Here is a 20,981-nt window from a genome sequence, read left to right as displayed (position 1 = left end):
TGCTTTATATATGCCAATGTTCAAAATAATCGATAATTCTCTATTTAATATTAAATTATTATTATGAATTATAATATAATAATCGAAAGCGTAACGTTTCTCGTATCCGTGAAATGATATATAGATTCGATTTGAAATATTCAATTCGATCGAGCATTTATTCTCGCGTTTAAACAATCATTAATATGAAGAGCGTTAAATCTCTGTGTTTGTAATTATTCTGAGACTGTTATTATTTTTATCCAATTCAAATAAAATTTTGCATAATTAGTCTTTATGATCGGATAAAAAGATTAAGTCACTTAGCTCGTGTAAATATTTGTTATGAAACAGGTTACAAAGTTTTAAACGAAAGAGAGAGAGAGAGAGAGAGAAGATCGATATATGACCGACGACAAGTGTGAAGCGAGAGAGAGAAAGAGACAGGAGGAAATTGTGAACTTGGTTACACTAGGAATGCGTTGATTGAGTGATTTGTGATTTGTTATTTGTTATTTGATTTGTAATCTGTGTTCTGTATTCTCTATATATGGACGGCCGGACGGTAACATGTTTTCTACGAATTCGATAGTTCGGACTCAAAATCGATCGCGTAAAATAATTTTATTTCGTGAATTTCAGCGGTTTTAAATCTTCCAATACAGGGATCGTATCCTACAATCAAACACATTTTTGCTGTTTCTCAAACAATTAATGATAAAATTCAACTAGGAAAACTGATTATTTTACATGTCGAATCATAGAACGTCATATATGATTTGAAGTAACGAATGTTCGATATTGCATATTAATTCGAAAAAAAAAATATATAAATATGTTTCTTTTTTTTTTACTGTCCGTCACGTTTAATAATGTACTGGTTTAATTCATAAAACAATATTTTGTATTATATCCCACGAGAATTTTAAAGATCTTCTGTCGTTCGTTCGCTATTATCGAATTTAAAATCAAAATTTAAATTATAATACAAAGTACAATTTGAAAATTGAATAAATGAATTAATTAGTGAACGATGATAATACGATAATCTATCCTTTTAGGCGAAAATGTTTTTCATTTTTACAAATTTTTGGATAAAATATATCTTGAATAAAATTCGTTGTAGAAACGAAACGGTATAAAAATAATTTTTTACGGACATGAGACCATTAATCGTTTTTCAAATGGAACAAGTGTAGGTGCCTTTATAAACGGTTGATCAAAAAATTCATATACACGCTTTGAAATCTCTGGCTATCCCTTCGTTGAATATATGGCAAACGTTTGGAATTCCTTTTATATCTATTTCAGTTTAAGTATTTTTATCTTTCTCTATTTTTCTTTCTCTGTCTCTCTCTCTCTCTCTCTCTCTCTCTCTCTCTCTCTCTCTCTCCATCTCTATCTCTTTCTCTTTCTCTCTCGTATAAACTGAAATACCCGTATAATAATTTACGTATTTCATATCGAGACATCAACATTCTCGAATAGGTAAAAATTCGTGAAAAAGAATTGTGAATAACGTACGGATCAGGTCACATAATAGAAAATTTTTAGTCTAGATAATTAATATAAATAATTCTTATTATACCCTACTCCATAAAATATAATAACTATGATTATTAAAGATTTTCAAAAGAAATACTTAGATCATATTTCAAAAAACTATCGTTCCAATTGAGGGAAAAAATATATTCCCGGAAGTCATAGAAACTTCAACTTCGAGTTAATTAAATTTCGCTAGACAAAGAAAAAAACTCTTATATGTTTTCATTGCAATTACACGTCAATTTGATGAGTGCGAACGCATTTGTGGATAACAAACGACACTAAATTTTTTTTCTATATTGTATAATCTCTGAGTCATCGTTGCAACATAGACTTTAATTAAGATATTATCCAACATTAAACAATCTAAAAAATTTCAAACATTCTTTGATTTGGACTACTCCATTTGGAAAGGGAAGAATGTTTTACGTAAATTAAGAATAAAAAGTATATCTCCGACGTTCCTACATGTTATCGGCCGAAGCTGACGAACAGTACGTGCGAAAGACAATAAATGACTTTTCGTCTCAATGATATATTGCATCTCTGGAGATAATGGTAAATATTTCTTTAATTACTCCTATCGAAAACAGTCTTTTGGAAAACGTATAAAAGCGGTCCGCTAATTGAAATTTAGCCAGAGCAGGAAATTAAATTTATAAGTTATATACAGGATACTTCAGGATGAACGCTAAGCAAGCTATTTTTACGATAGTTTTTTTGCTCGTTTCAATGCACGTGAGTATTATGTTAATAAAATTAAAAATAAAAATAAATGTAATTAATTAATTAATTAACTTAAAAAGTCCCCGGGGCATCATTCTGAAATGATTTTAAAAAGCTATATTTTATTGATCACAGGTAACCAAATGTCATTTAGCAAAAAAATTATTGAAAAGGATAGACTTTCCGCAGCTTGGACTACACATGTATAATAGCATCTTCACCACATCGAAAGCACTCAAATCGATTTTCGACAATTTTAGAACTTATTTTATAAATATTCATCCACGTCTAGCTAATCACCCAAGATTTATAGACCGCATCAAAGGTAAATGTAATAAAATCAACTCTCAAGAAATAATTGAGCCGATCGCCATAATCAATCCATCGGACATGATGTCAATCGAAGATATTGGACAGGTTGTTCCAATGAAAAGATTTGATCTTGATCCAATTGAGCAGATTGATGATGGTCCAATGAGACGACTTGATCTTGATCCAATTGACCAGATTGATGATGCTCCAATGAGACGAGTTGATCTTGGTCCAATTGAGCAGGTTGATGCTGTTCCATTTAAGCGAGTTGATCTTGCTCCAATTGAGCAGGTTGATGCTGCTCCAATGAAGCGAGTTGATCTTGATCCAATTGAGCAGATTAATTCTGTTCCAATTAAGAAGGTTGATGTTACGCCAATTGAAAAAGTTAATGCTCTTCCAGTTAAAGAGGTTGATGTTACGGCAGTTAGGCAGGTTGATGCTGTTTCAATTAAGCAGGTTGATGCAGTTCCAATTAAACAGGTTGATGTTGATCCAAATAAGCAGATTGATGCTGTTCCAATTAAGCAGGTTGATGCAGTTCCAATTAAACAGGTTGATGTTGATCCAAATAAGCAGATTGATGTTGTTCCAATTAAGCAGGTTGATGCTGATCCAATTAAGCAAGTCAATGCTGATCCAATTAAACAAGTTGATACTGATCCAATTAAACAAGTTGATGATCATTCAATTAAACAAGTTGATGCTGATCCGATTAAGCAAGTTAACACAGATTCATGTACACCTTAAAAACTGTTTTGTAGATTTTTTCTTTTTACACATTATTAAAATAATTACAAACTTGTAATTTACTTACAGTTTAAGTATTCGTATTGTAATTTCTCGACGAATAAAAATAATTTCGGTGTGTATATTCTGGTATTAAATTAATTTCATTACCACCTTTTATATAAAACTCATCGATACTCTCCTCGGTTCTACGTCGCTTTGAAACAAAGTTCAAAAGTGTTTTGGCTCGATGGTAGACCACGTTTAAAATCGTTGGAAGAAGCTCAACCATGAAACGAATAAATATTCGTGAAACTGCGCGGCAAATACGAGTCCTAAGAGTGAGCCAACTCGATACAGTCCGTTTACTTCGAAGGAGAAGGGGAGAGAGAAAGAGAAAGAGAAAGAGAAAGAGAAAGAGAAAGAGAAAGAGAAAGAGAAAGAGAAACACTGATAATTGAGTTCCAAGCTTAATTGTCAAGCCTTGTTTCTGCTGCTTTTAACCTGATTTAAGTTGTAGAGTCGAAAACAAAAGAAAAACTACGTCGATAAACTAAATGAAATACGATCGAAAATCTTGATCCTTAATGAAACTGTACGATCACTAAATGTAGCAGCCAACAATACTCTCGATAATAATTAGTGCTGGATATCAACCCTGTAACGGTCAACGATGCTAATGAATAGGATTTTAGATCTCGTTGTCCTTGTTTGCTGCTTTCCATTTCTCGTTTGGTATATCGTTTATCCGATGGAACGTCAGTAGTTACATTTTATTGGTTGATTAACGTTTATGTTCGATCGAATCCTTTATGGAAAGGTCGACGTACAAATTATTAATCAACGATTGATGGAATAACGAGTTGGTTTTATTGCCGTACGATAGCAAACGATAAGGAGTCTATTAACGTTTGATCGATTGAATTATTTTTCCTAATAGAAACTTGCAAAACATGTTTGCAAGTTCTTTATCTTTCCCAATAGGTATACGGTGGTACTAGATAATCTTTTAATACGATCGTCGAGGGTCGATCGATAGGCCCACGATTTTTAGATGATTCGGAAAAAAGAACGCCTGGCCGTAGGGTTGATGATTTCCAATCGAAATCCATTCCCTGCGTTTCTGGTCTTTCTTCCGGATCCAGCGGTGGGCTCAAATTCGTACTCGGCGGACAGACGATCACGGAATTTTGAGCGTCATCGATTATGGCAACTCTCGAAGCACCTGAAATAGAATTTCAAGCTAGAAACTAACTAGAATTTCATTGCGTATACGTAATAACTTGGCAAGTTCACCTTTGATAAACACCGAGCCACTTCCAGGTCTGCTCACGATCAACTCGTTGCGGAGAGATCCGCATAGGAATAGTTTCTTCGATGTATCGTCTGATGCAATTTCATCGTTGCTTTCGATCGCAACGATATTTGCATTTCCATCGGTAGCTCCCGTTATCGTTACTGGACTGATTAGCGATTCGTACTCGGTTGTCCTTGTCTCTAGAGAAACTATCCCAGAAGGCGAAGCAAAAGTTGTCCCGACTTGTGGAATCGCATTTAGAACGATCGGCTCGATCATTCCGTTTTGACCAGAGAGAGTTGTTTCCGTAGGGTGAATTACGATCGACGAAGATTTTTTCGAAGGTCCTTCGTTGCTCCTTAAAAAATCTGTCCAGGGAATAGGATCTACAAACGGGAAAAGAATCTCTTTTCTATTTTATATCTAATTGTTTTGTACAATATCTTCATGTAATATACCTTTTTTTAAAGGTGGAAGTATCGACGTCGACAAAATCGGAAAATTCGATCGAATCGACGAAGTTTCCACGATACGCTTGGGTAAAATATTTTGTACAGTTTCAGTAACATCCTCTATTTCCTGATGTGGCCAAATATCCCCGCGAGCGAGAGAGAATAGCGTTAATGCCAAAAACTGGAAAAAAAAAGAAAAAAAAACATTATTAAATCATTGTTAATTATTTGGAAAAATATGTGATATTAAAAGTGAAATATTTATTTCAATATTATATTTCACGAGTTATTAAAACAAAGGACAATACAATTCGTAGAAATGCATTGCTATGCATTAGTATAATGTACTGTAGATAATCTAACGGATCATCTTATGTCGTTTCTACTACGAGTTTATCGTCTTGTCTCGCGTCAGCACGTTGCATGATTTGAGAACAATATCCGACCTTCGGATATCGTTGCATCAGATCAGAATGAATATAGCAATATGCAAATGCAAACGTTGAGAGTAGTGACATCTACTCTTGCAATTTCCATATTTCTGTTGATGAAAAACACGTAGAATATTTTATAATTAGTTAATGAAAAAAAAAATAAATAAATAAAGAAAATAATAAACGCGTAACGCCATCATCGAGATATCCTTCAACAAGAGTGAACGTATGAATTTTACAAATAATACATTAATTAATTTTCTTACGACGAAGAAATAATTTCCGCGGAGAAACGTTCGATGATTACGCAATTTCCTTTTTGCAATTTTCAATGTAACATTCTTATATAATAAGAACATAACTTGTACCTCATAACATTTTATAAAATTTTATAACTTCTCGATAATTAATGATAAATTATGAACTGTAATCTATTAGAAAAGATAAAACTAATATATATATATATATATATATATATATATATATATATATATATATAAATTCAATATCGTTGAGTTTTTAATGTCTTAATAATTGATGATTTATTTCTCCGAAAAATCGATATCGCTAGAAGTAGGAACTAGAGAGCGAATGTTCGAAGCAAGGTAGAACATAAATTTTCTCTGTTAACTATCGAGAAAGGATGTTCGATAAAGAACCGTCGGTGGACTGCGAAGCAAGTATGTATCCGCAAAGGTACTATACTACTCGACACTTGAGAAAGATACTCCTTCTAACGGACGGAACGAGGAAATAAGTAATTCTAGTTTCAACGTACACGAAGACGAGTTCGATACTTTGTCGGTCGTATTTCAACGATGACACGGCCATTGCGTTACGAACAAACGAATTAAACTTTTCTCATCTGGCAACGTTCAGACATTACGCCAATGCGAATTCCCTTTTCATAACGATTTCCCTTCTTCTCTTCTATCTTTTTAATCTTTTTCTTTTCGTTCGGTCAGTTTGGTTGACGAAGTACGATAAAGTTTCCTCTTCTTACCGATAACTTCATTCTCTTTCCTCTTCCGTGACTTTTTCTAAATCTTCTGCGAAGAATCTTTCTGTCTCTACGCCGGTTGAATTCCACTTAGTTACTGATATTCCTCGTGAGAGATTCCAACCATTATATACTCCGAGAAACGAAAAAGAAATCTCTGATCATCACCTTGATCATCCTCTCGATGATTCCTTTGGAAAGGAAGGACAACGTAAAATAGAAGACGTTCTCGTGCGATTGAAGCGTCGCGATCGATTACGTTCCTTCCCAGTCTTCGATCCTTCCATTGTTATGGCAGCATTATCTAAATCCATTGGAGTATGGATTTATCCTGCCTAAGCCGAATAGTCTATGGAATTAACAGTATTATGGATAACCGAATAAGGACTAAGAAGGATTTTCGAATGGATCTTCCACGATCGAAACAGTTCAACGTTTCGATATCAATGTTGGAGAGAGCGATCTTAGATTCAAAACATTTGTTTCATGAACAACGGGTCTTGATTTATCGTTAAAAGCAGTGCCACACCCTTTCGTTCACGACATACCACCTGGAAAGTCAATGATATGCGTTGCTTCGATTTCTATCTCTGATAGTTTATTAAAGAGGTAGGGGAATAGAAGTATAAAAGACGAAGCAGGTCGAATGATGTTCATCGATTGACCACTTTTCGTTCTGGAGTGTGTCGTATTAGCAAAGATAGAAAGTTAGAATCATGAAATTTTTAGTAAGTATGGACGTCCTGGCTTTTATAATTTTTTATTAAAATGGATTAAATGTAATCGAAATAAACACGAAACTACTAGTATTATTAGAAAAGAGATTAGAAATGCATAGAATACTTATGTCTTTTCAGATCGTTGTTCTCGCTATGTTCGCGATGGTAGCGGCCTATCCGGAAAGAGAGCGACGTAGCGTCTGGGGTTGGCCTGCGGTTGCTCCCCTTGCACCCGCAGCTGCAGTGATCGGTCCAAAAGCTATTCCGGCTGCCGTGATCGGTCCTAACGCCGGTGCTGCGGTCGTATCTGCAGCTGCACCAGCGGTCATAGCAGCTCGTGTTCCTGGTAAGCAGCCAGTATAACGTAGAATATTAATGACGAATTCGTCTTATCTTATTATCATTCATATCACCGTTTTTTACATGACGTAGCATTCTAATGGGAATGTATCTTGTATGTATCATTACACCTGGCAAGAAGTAATATCCAGGCAAAGTGTTTCGCTAGAAAATAAAATTACGTATCGGTAATGTGTTCCTATTGAAATGTTTTATTTTGTAGATATACTTTTAGTCGGATAATCGGGTATGAGAAATTAATAGTGTTGTTTATTCATAAATGTATATCTTTTTTTAAACGAACATTTTGAAACATGTGTGTGTTATATATTATTAGATATTATTTATTAATTCATTCATTGAATATTCCTAAGATATTGACTTTAACGAAAAGGATATTTGTAGCGGCAGCAGTAGTAGCCCCAGGAGCCGTTGTCGCTCCGCACATCTGGTAATCATTGGGGGATACTAACCGCCGTTGGATCTCACTGGAATAATTATACGGACCTTGCGCGTCACGATGTATCCTCTGGAATACGATGTCGTTCAACTTTCTCGATGTTGAACCCTTGTTCACCTTCGTCACTAGACTACCTCACTATACCGATGATTTCCCACGATAATATAAGATACCACGCTTTTACGTGATCGTTGCAATTATAAAACAATATATAATGTGAAAATATTACGCTTTATAAAATATTTTTTTTTCGATATGTGAAAAATATTTGATCACTAATACAGCATATAACTAAGAGACATTATTGATATATTATTCAATAAAAACAATACTTAATAAATATATATATATATACTTATTCATTTTTTATTCCATCATTTGAAAATAATATTTTTATTAATATTATTATTAAAAATAATATTGTTAACATACTTCTTTAATGGTAAAGAATCTTTATTATATCTTTTCGATCTATTAATCAATTCTCTACATGATACTAAAATCAATTATTGTTAACATTACTTTTTTGCTAAAAGAAAATAATTGAATCGTAAACGAACATTAAATAATATCATCGATAAACATAAAATCGATGACAAGAGATGGATTGACAAGAGATGGATGGAAGTGTTGATGGATTGTTATGTCGTGTTATGGTTGTTGATTTATACAAAATTGTTTGTAATAATTGTTTTATAAATAATTTAAATTATTTATAATACAAATACGTATATATATATACACACAATATGTACGAATTATATAGCTTTAAAAAATTAGTCAAAATAATCATTTGTAACAAATTGTTTATAACAAATTGTTTATAACAAATCGTTAAAGATATATGCAATGTTTATATGAGTTATATAATCTTTACTTTAAAAAAATTTTTTCATCTCAATTATTTATAACAAATTGTTTATAACAAATTGTTAATTAACAATTACCGATACGCTTATAAAATAAAGAAAAATTTTTCCATTAAAATGGTTTTTTTTTTAAGTCTCTACGATTCTTGGTTCCGGAGATATTCTAATATTAATAAAAAGTGTTTACATTGACACACTGACCTATATAATTTCTTTCAAAAATACCATTGACACAGTGACCTATATAAATTCTTGGAATTCAACTGTTTTTACTACATACTACAGCTTGCGTACGCATTCATTCAACGTTATTACAGATAGCATGTGTTTATAGAGAATTATGAATGGCAAATTAAAAGGGACATAACTTCGGAACGGAAAGTCGCAGAGAGTTGAAAGAAAAACCATTTTAAAGAGAAAAATACGCTCTTTTCATCTACGTATTCAGATACTATCGATATAATAGGATCGATTTTATGATGCAATTGATTGAGTTATCAAAAGTAATCGATTCATTGAGATAATAAAACATGACGAATTTAATAAATTTAAACGAATACGTTAGAGTATATTTACGCTTGGATTGATCTGTATGCTTCTTTCTAACAATGAGAAAAGTATTTCTAAGCTCTTTTTGGAAGTTAGCAGAGAACTACGATAACGATAGAAACGGTATGAATTGTTTTAAATAGAAAACTTCAGGAGTTAAGAATTCTCGTTTTCTCTTGGAAGACAAAGGTCAGATATCGAAAAAGAAGAAAGTCGAAGAAAGTATTGTGCGGAGGTTCTTTTATTTCAATAAGAATAGACGCAACGTGGAATAAGAAAAAATAAGAGATGCTCAAGGAGTTGCTAGGAGCATTATTCTTGCGAGTCATTGAGCGAGGTACGATAATAATAGACCTAATAAGCCGTTGAAGGGGATCGTTATAAGTTTCGCTCGAGAGGATAACGTTTAATTGCTTAAGGTTAAAACTCGTAGTAGTGTTTCCATGATCTCAAGCGCGTCCTTCCGCAAAGACAAAGCCGAGAGTAGAAAGTTCGGGAGAAGTCTCGAGCCGAGACGAATCTTCTTCAAAACTCGTATCAACGCAAGACGAGGCGGAAAATCGTTGAAATCGTAGAAAGCAAGCGAGAGTAGAATAGAGGGTTTTCTTCTTTTACCAAATGCCATGAGCTAATGCACCAGGGGCGACGATTGCTCCGGCTGGTCCAGCTACAACGGCGGAACCTACAAAATGAGCGAAAGTTAAGTCGACTTAAAAATTATAACAAAATAATTATCTGTATAAATTTATATAATCGTTTAAATAAGTAAAATGCAATTGTTGTTTATACATAGAATTAAGTTGAGTAAATGTTAAGTTAATAATTATTTTGACTTGCCATGAGCTGGTCCGACGACGGCAGCAGAGCCTGCGGAAGGTCCTACGACCGCCGCGGAACCCGCGGAAGGTCCAACTACAGCAGCAGAACCCGCGGAAGGTCCAACGACAGCAGCCGATCCAGCTGAAGGACCAACCACGGCTGCAGAACCAACTGCAGGGCCTACTACTGCCACCGATGGTACAGCCGGTGCAACAACGGCAGCAGCAGGGGCAACTGCAACACCATGGCCTAAGCCAAGGACTCCTAGTCCCCAACCTAAGGACCGACGTTCACGTTCCGGCGAGGCCGAAGCGATCGCGACTACAGCGGCAATGAGAATCTATCGGAAATACGAGCAAGATCTTTATATATCGATGCTTTCATCGATCTTTAATCGATCGAGCCAATTACTCACCAAACACTTCATGATTGTTCTTGTCGATGAGTCCTGTTAGGCTTCACTGATGTCCAACCCTTCGATCAACCGCTCTTATATACTTACGCGACAACACTATCATTCTCGTCAACCTTCAACCCCTCTTAAAAATATCTAATATGGTAAGGTGCGGCTCCTGTTCTAAATGACATTAGAATATTAGATCAAAATTCCAGATCCACCGGCGACCGAGACCTTTATATTTCTTTCAGCTTGTTAAGCTGACATTCCTCTAGTCTAGAACGACCGGTTGTCTATTATTTTTATAGTAATACTCTTATAACGTTACTTTTCCTTCTCGTCTGGATATTCTCGAACGCGATCTTTTACTTTTTTTATTTATTTATCCTCTTTCTCTCTAATCGAAATATTTTTTCTCCGAAAAAACCAGACGTTCCTGCGTATACCTCCTGGTTTTTGTTAAAATGAAAATTACTGTATTGTTCTTGTTCTCTTTCTCGAGAAGATGTAATTGGATATCCGAAAAAAGGAAGCTAAATTAAACTCTCAAACTCTCGATACGTTACTGTCGATACGTGAATTCTCTTAGAGAATTTCTATTCTTAGATTCTTCGGTGGATCTTTAGTCTTTGCTAGGAACGAAGAGTCGAAGAAGCTGTGAAAGAGGATTACCTTAGAGAAAGTTGAAGGAAGAGTATGGTTAAGGGGTAAGAGTGGTTATTGAAAAATTCATAGATTCGAGCTCCTTTGTGGCGATTTCGAAGCGATGGATTCTTTTTCAAAAAGTATTCCTTTCGAAGGCGAACGATCTTTCGTATACATATATATGTATATTGTGTATAGATATATAAACATATATAGCGAGTCATAAAAATGTTTATTACTTTTAAACATATTTATTTTTAAATTAAGTAACAATTTAAATCGAAGAAAAAATTTTTTAATTAATACTATATAGAAACTACGGCCTTTTTCAAATTTAAACAAAAATTTGTTCCCTTTTGGCAATAATAAAAAATACAAGATAACTTTTTAAAAAATTCTTTTTAGGAATGTTGTTTTTTTTCCTTCTCTATTTTTCCCTCGTTAAAGCGATTGCACATATATACGTTTTATTGATTGAGCGTTGAAATATTTTCATCGCTCATTGTATTACTACACTTTTGCTTATGTTACTCTACACAGATGGATAGAGTTCCATTTTTTTTTGTTCCCTGTCAATCCTTCATCGTAATACATCTCGCCAACAATTATTACACCATCAAAGGGTCGGGACAACGTCACATTCGTTTTGAAGTATGTACTTTTATTGGCATAGTACGATATCGAAATGTGGAATATATCGGATCGGTCGATGGGGAGCATCGAAGCGCAAACACAACGGTTCTGCGATAGACTGAAAATAATTAGTGCGGTGAAACAATTATCGAGTGGTGCCAGCGGTGAACGGATGCCAGCCACGATATCGGCACGATTCGGAAGCAAACGGTTTTCGGTAAATGCTTCGTTCACCTATCTGTATTTGTATATCTCTGTATATGTGTGTGTGTGTATGTGTTACGTGCTATAAAGCAACGAGTGGTAACGTGGAAACGGAGAATTAAATAGAAGGATCCGTTTACGTTACCGGATTGACGAGACGAGACAATGAATTTTACGTTAACTTGAATTCTTGTCAATTTTAATTATGTCCATCCTTTAATTAACAAAAATTCTTTCACTGAAGAATCTGTCGTATTCTAAGGATATTTGCTCGTTAAAATGTTAGACGTCGAGTCATTATGTACGCCAGCTCCGTTTATCTTCTACGGAAGTGAGTCAACTCGTTGCGGAGAACCAAGTTCCGTCGTAGATATTAACGAGTCGAGATAGCGAAGAATAAACTTTAATGATTCATTATACCTACGTCGAAATTATTTCAAAGACGCCGATCGACGAAGAAATTACATGTTTTCGATTGAACACCTTAATAAATGTGCCATTGTTGTCGAATCGATGTTTCGTAAGGGATCTCTTATCTGTGCTATTCATGCATTCTTTGGATACACGTTAGATCGTTACCTTATTTCTCTGGTTAAATTAACGAAGTGTTTATCGAATAGTAACGAGTTATATAATAGTAATGATCGACATATTGACAATTAATTGATATTATGTTTTTCTTTTAGAATATATCAAATATTTCTTTTTTTCTTTCTTTCTTTTTTTCCTTTTTTTTTTAATTATGATTCGATCATTATGAAAAAAAAAATAGAATAAAAGAATAAAATCTTTTCCTACCGTAAAATATTATCAATGCTCTCTCCGTTAAGTCATTAAGTTAGAAGAAAACTGCTGCGATCTCTACCGTTATACGTCCTTGAGGGAAGAGTAAGTAGGTACGAGAAAAGGACTCGATGGAGCGCGAAAAGGAACGTGCTCGGGCGCAGTTGCGATGGCCGTACTTGGCAATGAAACGATTACAGCTCCGTTACACCATTAGATTCGTCGTACACGAGGCGAAACGACTACGACGACTATGAGGTCATGTGTCGTGTGCCGCGTGCCGGCACGAGTCACGAGCATCGTTAGTTGCCTTTACACGTTGAAATATATTTCTTTTTTCTATGTACATACGTATACGAATACTTGTATTTCCACACATACTCGTTTCCATAACGTAGGCGTTTAAAATCACGATGCAAGTGTACCTTCCAATCTCGTAACTTTTACTTCTTTTGTACTTCTTTTTTATTTTTTTTCTATTTCTCATTCAATTCTACAATATCTTATCTCGAGAGCACTTCTCTTTTTGACTTTGGAAATATTTATAACGAAATAAAAAGAGAGAGAGAGAAAAGGCTACGAGGTAGTTCGAAAAGAAAATTCTTCGAAAATATTATTTAAATCGTACTAATAGATTTCTCCATACATAACTCTTTATCTTTTAAACTACGTAATTATTGTTTATTTAAACGTTGTAAAAAAACGTACAAAACCGTGGTATAATATTGAGTGAGATTTGCAATTATAGAACAATCTTCTACCATCCGTGAAGAGTATTGACAGCAGAGATTACAGCACCATGGGCAACGCCATTTGTAGAAACAATTCCACCGTCCGGACCAGCGACTACAGTAGTTCCCGCAGGCGGAACACTGATGAGAGATGCTGTCGCTGCGTGAGGTGCTGCGATTACCGAACCATGCTCTAATCCGTTATCTGAAATAATGATTTCGAATAAAATATTTTTCAAATTGTAAATACATTTTTAAAAGAATATTTTTTGAAAGACATCTTTTGTATTTCATTTGTTCATTATTTTACTTTATACGTTGTTATTGTTAAATCATTGAATTACAACATTTCTTACCTACGACTAGAGCACTCAAACCTAGTGATGGTTCCGAGACAAGAGTTGGACCAGCAACGGAGCCAATTACCGCAGACGGTCCCGCAACCGATCCAGATATTACAGCAGATCCAGCAACTGCACCACTTACGGCAACGGGTCCACTGACCGGACCAGCAACAGCTACTGATCCTTTATGAGGACCAATTACGGCTGAACTAGCTCCTACGATTCCACTTGGTGCAGCATAGGCTACCCCAGTGATAACTATCAGAACGATCTAAAAATGCCAATATTTTTTATTAACTCATAAATATATTTTCGAATGTACCGTTAACGAAATGGTAATATCTTTCTACCAAAGGTGTCATTTTTGTTTTCCTTCCTCTCTTCTTCTACTTCTTTCTTCTCTCTTTCAGAGACTAATAATTATACGATCGACATTCAAGCTTTTATACCACCTATTGACCCTGAATCACATTCTTTATTGCTTTTTTTCTACCGTTTAAATGTCACTATCGCTTTATAAATAATTCCCGCCGGTCGAAGAGCTGGTCACTTCACCGGTTGTCCAGTTCGTAGTACAGAACTTGTAGAGAGAAAGCGAAAATTCAAAAAAAAAAGATATCCGAGCTACGAGAAACGTCGTTTATGTCGATTCGTTGCCTGCCAGCATGACTCGCGGTATTGCATTCGAACTTTTGTTCGTCTCTATTCTACAGCAATGTCCACGCGGAGAATACTCGGCTGATTGCACCGGCGCTGAGGCAATTTCCTACGATTACTGGTGGCAGACGAACGGATTGAAGTCAAAGGTGGACACGATCTGCTGTGCCGGAGATAGCATTGGATCTACAGACACAGCGACACAATGGACTGCAAAATAGAGCTTAGAGACGGTCGCAGATGGTCTAAGATGTCACTGTTCCAGGAAGGAATCGCTAATTCTCGAACGGATGCTTCACCGTTTAATCGTGATCCCTCGGGATAATAACTTCATTGGATCCAATAACGTATGTATCTCAGACACGTTACTATGTTATATATTTACGAAGCGAAATTATTTTCTAAGTTAATTTTCTACTATAAATTTCGATATAAAATTTTCTCACAGTCTAACATCATAGCGTACAATTTTTCCATTTTAATTCGTTTAACTGTCCGAGTATCTTCTCCTTATATTTTACTTTGCACAGAATACTTTGCGTATATTTTATAATTAAGTGTTTTTCCTCTTATAGCTTCAGACTTATAGGACGTTTTGTATCGATATAAATATTAATGTATCGAAATAAATATCAAACTTCATTGGAATTTATTCTATCATGAAACGTAGAAATATTTTTATTATATTTGCATTTATTTTTATTATATATGCATTATATATGAACGTTTGTTATGTACATAAAACATATAAGAGGTTCGAACGATAGGGAGGTATTTGCGGTATAATGGCGGAGATCACGGTGCGTTCGGTTTTAAAATGGCATAGGTCGTAGGAGATCAGTCGATAGTCGTTCGGTATTATTGGATAACCGGGTTGAAACTAGTAATGGCCAGCACGTACTATTCCACCGAGACCAGCGGATCCGGCTGCGATGCTACCGGAGGGTCCAGCGATGAGGGCCGGTGCAGCAATGGGTCCGGAAAGGGCAGCGGGTCCGGCTGCTGGACCGGCAAGAACCGCACCTGGAACAAACATCGTGGCATTTTAACGCATGTCCGCCTAGGTGTCACACGGAGAGAGTTATTGAACGCGGAAGAATGGATGTTAAAGTGTCACGCTGATCTATCGTCGCTAACAAGATCCGACAAGATCGGTATTCGTTAAGTCACGCCTTTCGAAGAAACTGTTTTCAAACTGAGACGGATTTATGAAGCATTGTTAATTCATTGGGAAGGAATGACGAAATTAAAAAAAAAAAAGTAAACTAGCTAGCGTCTATAGATATAAATTGTCTATTTCGCAATGCATGGCTCAACGAACGAATTTCAAAATGAAAGTACTCACCAGGCCATCCCAGACCAAGAAGCGGAGCATGAGCGGCGGCAGCTGGCCATCCAAGAGCTGGTCCAACGACTGCGGTTCCAGGAGCGACGCTACCAGAAACTAGAGAAGGTCCAGCGACGGAACCAGTGACGACGGCACCTCCGTCAACCGCACCGGATACTCGAGCAGGTCCAACGACTGGTCCCGAAAGCGCGGCTGGGCCGAGAGCCGGACCGGCTAGAGCTGCGGCACCAAGAATTGGCCCTGCAAGGGCTGCACCATGTGCCCAGCCCGAAGGTGCAGCTGCTACGGCCGATAGGATGGCCATCAAGATGCTTGCTAGTAGAGTACACATCGTGCTGATTGAATTCGGTGGGTTATCGAAAGGGTTGCTGGAATCGATCGGAAACTTCTTGCTTGCTCTTGCTTGCTCTGACCGATCTGCTCTACCTAAACGCTGTCGTCGACGAGCTTTTATACGAGATCGAGTATTGTCTCTGGTCTCGCTCGACGATCCATACTCCCTCTTATTCTTTGAAACCGAGGGCGGGGCACGGGACACGCCAAACATTCTCCGCGGAGCTACCCGTCGCGTGGCCGTTGACACAACGGACCTTATCAACCTCGAACCACCACCCATCGAGTCTCCGTATCGAATGCCTCTGACGCCTCACCTCGATTTTACCTCCTACCCAAGCTTGTCACATGTTTTTCTTTTCTTTCGACTCTCCATACCTTCGCTTCCATTACATTTGCTCCCTTTATCTTCTACGACGGAACGATAACCATCCACATCCGGCTTCTGTACGCTTGTCGCTCTTGCAAAATAACACTTAGTTATTTAATCCTCACACGATCGATTTTCAATATTGGGCAGGTACGCGAATCGTTTCAGTCTACAGGAAGTAAAAAGAATGCCAATTACTATTGTTTTGACGTCTCGATTAACATACAAGAATGGAATGGCGACCGATAACGCATTATTACATGTAAATTGCATGTAATAATTTGCCCTACGAGCATCGAAATTTCTCTCGGTGATTTATTTGCATGTTTGACGTTCCTTTCTTTCTCACCTATCTGATAAAGATCGAAATGTTATTTTCGATATACCAAGCAACGATAAATCTCTGACGTTTATGATCGTACCCTTAGAATCTTTATCACTGTTTTAAGATCTATGGGAGTATTAAAACGTAGCAACGAATAATTACGAGTATACTCTTCTGATATTGCAGTAGTTTCGCGATCGTTTTATCGCTAACATTTATTCGTATTTTGACGTTGAACGAGCTTTCAAAATTACGTCTCGATCATTGATCTTTATCGTAAACTTTGACCGCATTCTTTCTAAAAAGGTTACGATTGAGGACGATCTCTTTGATCTCATTTGTAATATCAAGTTTTTCCTAAAGAAAGAAAAAATCGCTGTCGTTGTAATAGAAGATTAGATGCATTATCCATCGCAGATCCGTTTAGGCGAGGCACAGTGCCCACTCTCGTCGATAGTGAAAAGAACGGAGATCCATTGTAGTCCGATGCAAGTGGCGCGAGTAGTGGTGGTACGCATTGAACGTCCTGTCGCGGAGCCAAGTTCGTAATGGATCACCGAGTGTGCTCTATGGATCGCGTTCGGAATATCATTACTATGCTTCGACTCTCAACAAGGTGATTACGATCAGTAAATTTCTTTCGCACCTTTCCTGTAGTCTTATTCTTGTCATCGTCGTCCTCACCCTCGTCGTCGTTCCAACTTCAACGAAAGTTCAGTCTCGTTAACCTATTGTTATAGGATTAGATCAGCTGATTACATTTTATATTAGTTATTGTTAATAACGAAGCTCCTACGTGGGCGTCCTTGAATGAGAAAAATCTGAATTACGATGAAAATAGTATTTAAAATTATAAAAGAGAATAGTCGATAATAATGTTAGACTATTTTACAAATCTATCGTAAGGATAGTTCGTTCATATTTTCAGTAATTCTTCGATATTACGGAATTCGACGTTGGTAAAAGAAATATGCACCTTCGACGTGTTATCACTTTTTCGAACTTGATATTGGAATCGAGCGAAGAAAGTTCTTTACGTTCGACGTAAGTAATCGTTTCACGACTGACTTACCGACAAACTTTTCGGATTCTATCCATCCAATTCTTTCCAAAGAGGCAAAAGTTCTATTTTCTTATAACAGGCTGTAAACTGTGGTCAAAGTTTCATTCTCATTGTTCAATTTCAAAATTCGTTTATTTGGCAGATTGTAAAAATCACTAGTACATGTATCATCTACTACGTATCGTAAATCTGTTTCTCTTTATTTATTTATTTGTTTGTTTATCTATTTTGTTGTTTATTCATTTATTTATTTATTTATCTTCCTTTAAAAATCTCTCGATATATTTATTTGCCTTTAATTACAAATTATACATTGGACATTTATCGCCGTTGTCGAGAAAGAAACAAAAATAAGAGAAAATCCATGGACATACAAAAGTAGATGCCGATAAAATTATTCACAACGCAACAAGCGCATTGTTGAGAAATATGAAAAGGGAAGAGAATACGAGCGTAGGCAAGATTCCCAGTCGGATCGAGATCTATTCCAATAGAGATCGATTGGTCCAAACCGGGAACGCACTTGCGTCACTCGCGTTCGAGTTTCTATCCTTCTCGAAGATTTTTCTTTTTCTTTTTCTTTTTTTTTTACTGTACTTCCCTCCTTTTTTCGCCTTCACGGTCCAGAAGATAGCGACACGAAGTCGAAGCAGGTTGGAGCAGCCCCGCCTTTTCACCCTCCTCTTTCGACAAGTTCACCGACCCACGTGCCTTCGCGAGCCGTCGATCGGTCCGTATAAAAGCTCACTTAGCATCAGCTTGCGCGACAATGTCCCGTCGCGATGCTCGATGGAAAGTTGCTGATCGATCGATCAAGAGAGGTAGAGAAATAGAGATAGAGAGAGACAGATAGATAGATAGAGAAAGAGGGAAAGAGAAAGAGAGAGAGAAAGAGAGAGAGAGAGAGAGATCGGTCGTTCGCACAAATCGAACAAACGGATCCTAAAGGGAGGTCAGCAAGATGAAAGCTCGAAAGCCCAGTTGAACGAGCTTTTCCGGACACTCGACGTTCGACCCTCTTTCGAATTCCTCGTTAAGGGGAGAAAAAAACTTCACTTCTTCCGGTGAGTACAATGGAATATCACCGATACTCATTTTCTGGTTGCGTTCGAACCAGACTGTAACAAGAGGAAGATAAAGAAAAATGTTCTCCTCGTTCTCTTTATTTTTTTCTTTTGACATCCTGTATCTCGAAGCGTGGCCGATGACAATGATGAACTATTTCTTTCTCTCTTCTTTTCTCTCTCTTTCTCTTTCTCTCCCCTCTCTTTCTCGAAAACTGGATCGTTAGTTCACTTTTGCAACCTTCCTTACGTTGGTAAAATTGAGATCGAACGGTCGTGGTTCGGTTGGGAGTATTGAAATTGTAACAAGAGAAAAGAATACGTATTATTCTTTTTTTCTTTTTTTTACGTACTCATTTGAACGTTTCTTCTTATCGAAGGTTCATCATTAAACCAAGACGATGGATCGACGAAGATCGAAGAAGGATAGTTGATCGTGGACGATGATAGAAAAGCATCGTTTATCGGCCACGCCTTTCCTTCTACATTTTCACGCTCGACGACGGACAGATGGAAAACAATCGCTAACTTTCTTCGTTTTATGTCTCGAGCTCGAATCGATCCTGAGGAATGCCGTTTCGAATAGCGTACGATAGCCGACGCGACTCGTTCCTAACTCTGACCTGAACTACGCGACTGTCGAGTGATTTATCGTGACGCCAAGGTTAATTTTTAATATAATTATCGTTCTATACGGATGTTTAGAAGAAAAAGAAAAAGAAAAAGAAAAGAAATAATCTAACTCGTGCATTTACACCATTATCTACCTCATCTTTTCCTCCTTAAGCGATCAATATGCTGTTTCGATCGTATAGATGTTAATATTCGATACAGCAATGACATGTATATCAATGTACATTTCAAGATAGATCGAAAGATTATTGAAATAAAGAAAGAATTACGATGAATCAAAGAGGAGAAATATTTTATTTAACACGTATACTCTATTTAATAATTTTGTTCTAATGATCATTGCACGATGACAACGTATTTTAGATACTTGGAGTCTTATTATAAAATATATCAAAAGCAAGAAAACAAATTATCTTATTATTATTGTTTGCCTCGAAATAATCGAATATTATATAATTATGCTTTCGCATGAGTAATACCGTATTTCTCTATGATAATTATACATAATCACGTGTTATTAGCAAGAGTCGAGTACTTATATAAAAATCGTTTAGATATCGCTATCGCTCTCCTCTTCGTTCTCATCGTAATGATTATCGCATTTGAAAAAAAGAAAAAAAAAAGAAATTATTGAAAATAATTTTCGATCCTCAGTGCTACTTCTTTCGATTTAACCCGCTTCGAAGAGTACTCGACCGGCACAAATGGGTGACCTTTCGGAATTCTTGGGGGTGCGGTTCCATTCTCGCAATACGTCACGAGCAAAGGGGACGACGAAAGGAGAGGAAAGGAATGGAGATGAGGGGAAAAGGAAAAGGGATTACGTAGCGGTAGTCTGGTCTTGCGCTAATGCACTGAGATGCATTCGCCTAGATGCATCGGAGACGGTGCGCTTCGAACGGTCTACGATGGGAACGACGTGGCCTGTGAGTATCTCGATAAAATATTTCAAAAATAGAGCTGCACTAAAGAGACGTCTATAATATGTTTTTTCTTTTTACAATAACAAATCTTTTACAATAACAAGTCGATTTGATTGATCGATGGATCGATCGTTTTCTCTAATAATATTGTTTATCTCTATGAAATATTTTAATAGGGAAATATATAAATAATTTTGATATCTTACGATAAATCGATCGATTACAAGGAAAAGGTATTCATCTGATCCTATTGTACGTACAGTAATCTTCGTTATACATGTCAGTCATTTTATTTTCAT

The 20,981-nt window shown here is 36.4% G+C and overlaps 5 protein-coding genes across 7 annotated transcripts; 1 reads left to right on the top strand and 4 right to left on the bottom strand.

The window, feature by feature from the left end:
* The first annotated feature begins 2,096 nt into the window (after positions 1 to 2,096).
* Positions 2,097 to 3,335, top strand: LOC127066750 (uncharacterized). 3 transcript variants are annotated; one of them, XM_051000838.1, is made up of 3 exons: positions 2,097 to 2,262; positions 2,386 to 3,093; positions 3,187 to 3,312. In XM_051000838.1, exons 1-3 carry the CDS (start codon positions 2,209 to 2,211, stop codon positions 3,310 to 3,312), a joined length of 888 nt encoding a protein of 295 aa, XP_050856795.1. In that variant the 5' UTR covers positions 2,097 to 2,208. The 3 variants fall into 3 exon arrangements, with proteins under 3 accessions (XP_050856795.1, XP_050856794.1, XP_050856793.1); XM_051000837.1 differs by having other exon boundaries at positions 2,098 to 2,262; positions 3,166 to 3,312; XM_051000836.1 differs by having other exon boundaries at positions 2,100 to 2,262; positions 2,386 to 3,335.
* Positions 3,328 to 6,628, bottom strand: LOC127066751 (uncharacterized). Its single transcript, XM_051000839.1, has 4 exons — positions 6,478 to 6,628; positions 5,047 to 5,221; positions 4,588 to 4,974; positions 3,328 to 4,516 (listed from the first exon to the last, which is right to left on the bottom strand). Exons 1-4 carry the CDS (start codon positions 6,487 to 6,489, stop codon positions 4,260 to 4,262), a joined length of 831 nt encoding a protein of 276 aa, XP_050856796.1. The 5' UTR covers positions 6,490 to 6,628; the 3' UTR covers positions 3,328 to 4,259.
* A 3,005-nt stretch (positions 6,629 to 9,633) lies between these two features.
* LOC127066723 (Golgi associated RAB2B interactor protein 3-like) lies at positions 9,634 to 10,761 on the bottom strand. Its single transcript, XM_051000778.1, has 3 exons — positions 10,645 to 10,761; positions 10,248 to 10,569; positions 9,634 to 10,092 (listed from the first exon to the last, which is right to left on the bottom strand). Exons 1-3 carry the CDS (start codon positions 10,654 to 10,656, stop codon positions 10,022 to 10,024), a joined length of 405 nt encoding a protein of 134 aa, XP_050856735.1. The 5' UTR covers positions 10,657 to 10,761; the 3' UTR covers positions 9,634 to 10,021.
* Positions 10,762 to 13,493: 2,732 nt separating this feature from the next.
* LOC127067085 (mucin-19-like) lies at positions 13,494 to 14,472 on the bottom strand. Its single transcript, XM_051001614.1, has 3 exons — positions 14,317 to 14,472; positions 13,979 to 14,237; positions 13,494 to 13,827 (listed from the first exon to the last, which is right to left on the bottom strand). Exons 1-3 carry the CDS (start codon positions 14,326 to 14,328, stop codon positions 13,649 to 13,651), a joined length of 450 nt encoding a protein of 149 aa, XP_050857571.1. The 5' UTR covers positions 14,329 to 14,472; the 3' UTR covers positions 13,494 to 13,648.
* Positions 14,473 to 15,283: 811 nt separating this feature from the next.
* On the bottom strand, positions 15,284 to 16,668 carry LOC127067082 (RNA-binding protein 12-like). Its single transcript, XM_051001611.1, has 2 exons — positions 15,969 to 16,668; positions 15,284 to 15,646 (listed from the first exon to the last, which is right to left on the bottom strand). Exons 1-2 carry the CDS (start codon positions 16,585 to 16,587, stop codon positions 15,504 to 15,506), a joined length of 762 nt encoding a protein of 253 aa, XP_050857568.1. The 5' UTR covers positions 16,588 to 16,668; the 3' UTR covers positions 15,284 to 15,503.
* Between the last annotated feature and the right edge of the window lie 4,313 nt (positions 16,669 to 20,981).

The sequence above is a fragment of the Vespula vulgaris genome, chromosome 10, assembly GCF_905475345.1.
Source record: "Vespula vulgaris chromosome 10, iyVesVulg1.1, whole genome shotgun sequence".
Taxonomy (NCBI): domain Eukaryota; kingdom Metazoa; phylum Arthropoda; class Insecta; order Hymenoptera; family Vespidae; genus Vespula; species Vespula vulgaris.
Note: the sequence above shows the minus strand (reverse complement) of the source record. Positions and strands in the feature narration are given on the sequence as shown.

Coding starts and splice junctions, on each gene's coding strand:
- LOC127066750 (XM_051000836.1), top strand. CDS start 2,209: ATGAACGCTAAGCAAGCTATTTTTACGATAGTTTTTTTGCTCGTTTCA. Junction 2,263..2,385: donor TTTTGCTCGTTTCAATGCAC/GTGAGTATTATG, acceptor TATTGATCACAG/GTAACCAAATGTCATTTAGC.
- LOC127066751 (XM_051000839.1), bottom strand. Junction 4,975..5,046: donor ACTTCCACCTTTAAAAAAAG/GTATATTACATG, acceptor TCCCGTTTGTAG/ATCCTATTCCCTGGACAGAT. Junction 4,517..4,587: donor TGGCTCGGTGTTTATCAAAG/GTGAACTTGCCA, acceptor ATTCTATTTCAG/GTGCTTCGAGAGTTGCCATA.
- LOC127066723 (XM_051000778.1), bottom strand. Junction 10,093..10,247: donor CGTCGTCGGACCAGCTCATG/GCAAGTCAAAAT, acceptor CTCATTTTGTAG/GTTCCGCCGTTGTAGCTGGA.
- LOC127067085 (XM_051001614.1), bottom strand. Junction 13,828..13,978: donor TTTGAGTGCTCTAGTCGTAG/GTAAGAAATGTT, acceptor TCATTATTTCAG/ATAACGGATTAGAGCATGGT.
- LOC127067082 (XM_051001611.1), bottom strand. CDS start 16,587: ATGGGTGGTGGTTCGAGGTTGATAAGGTCCGTTGTGTCAACGGCCACG. Junction 15,647..15,968: donor TCTTGGTCTGGGATGGCCTG/GTGAGTACTTTC, acceptor TGTTTGTTCCAG/GTGCGGTTCTTGCCGGTCCA.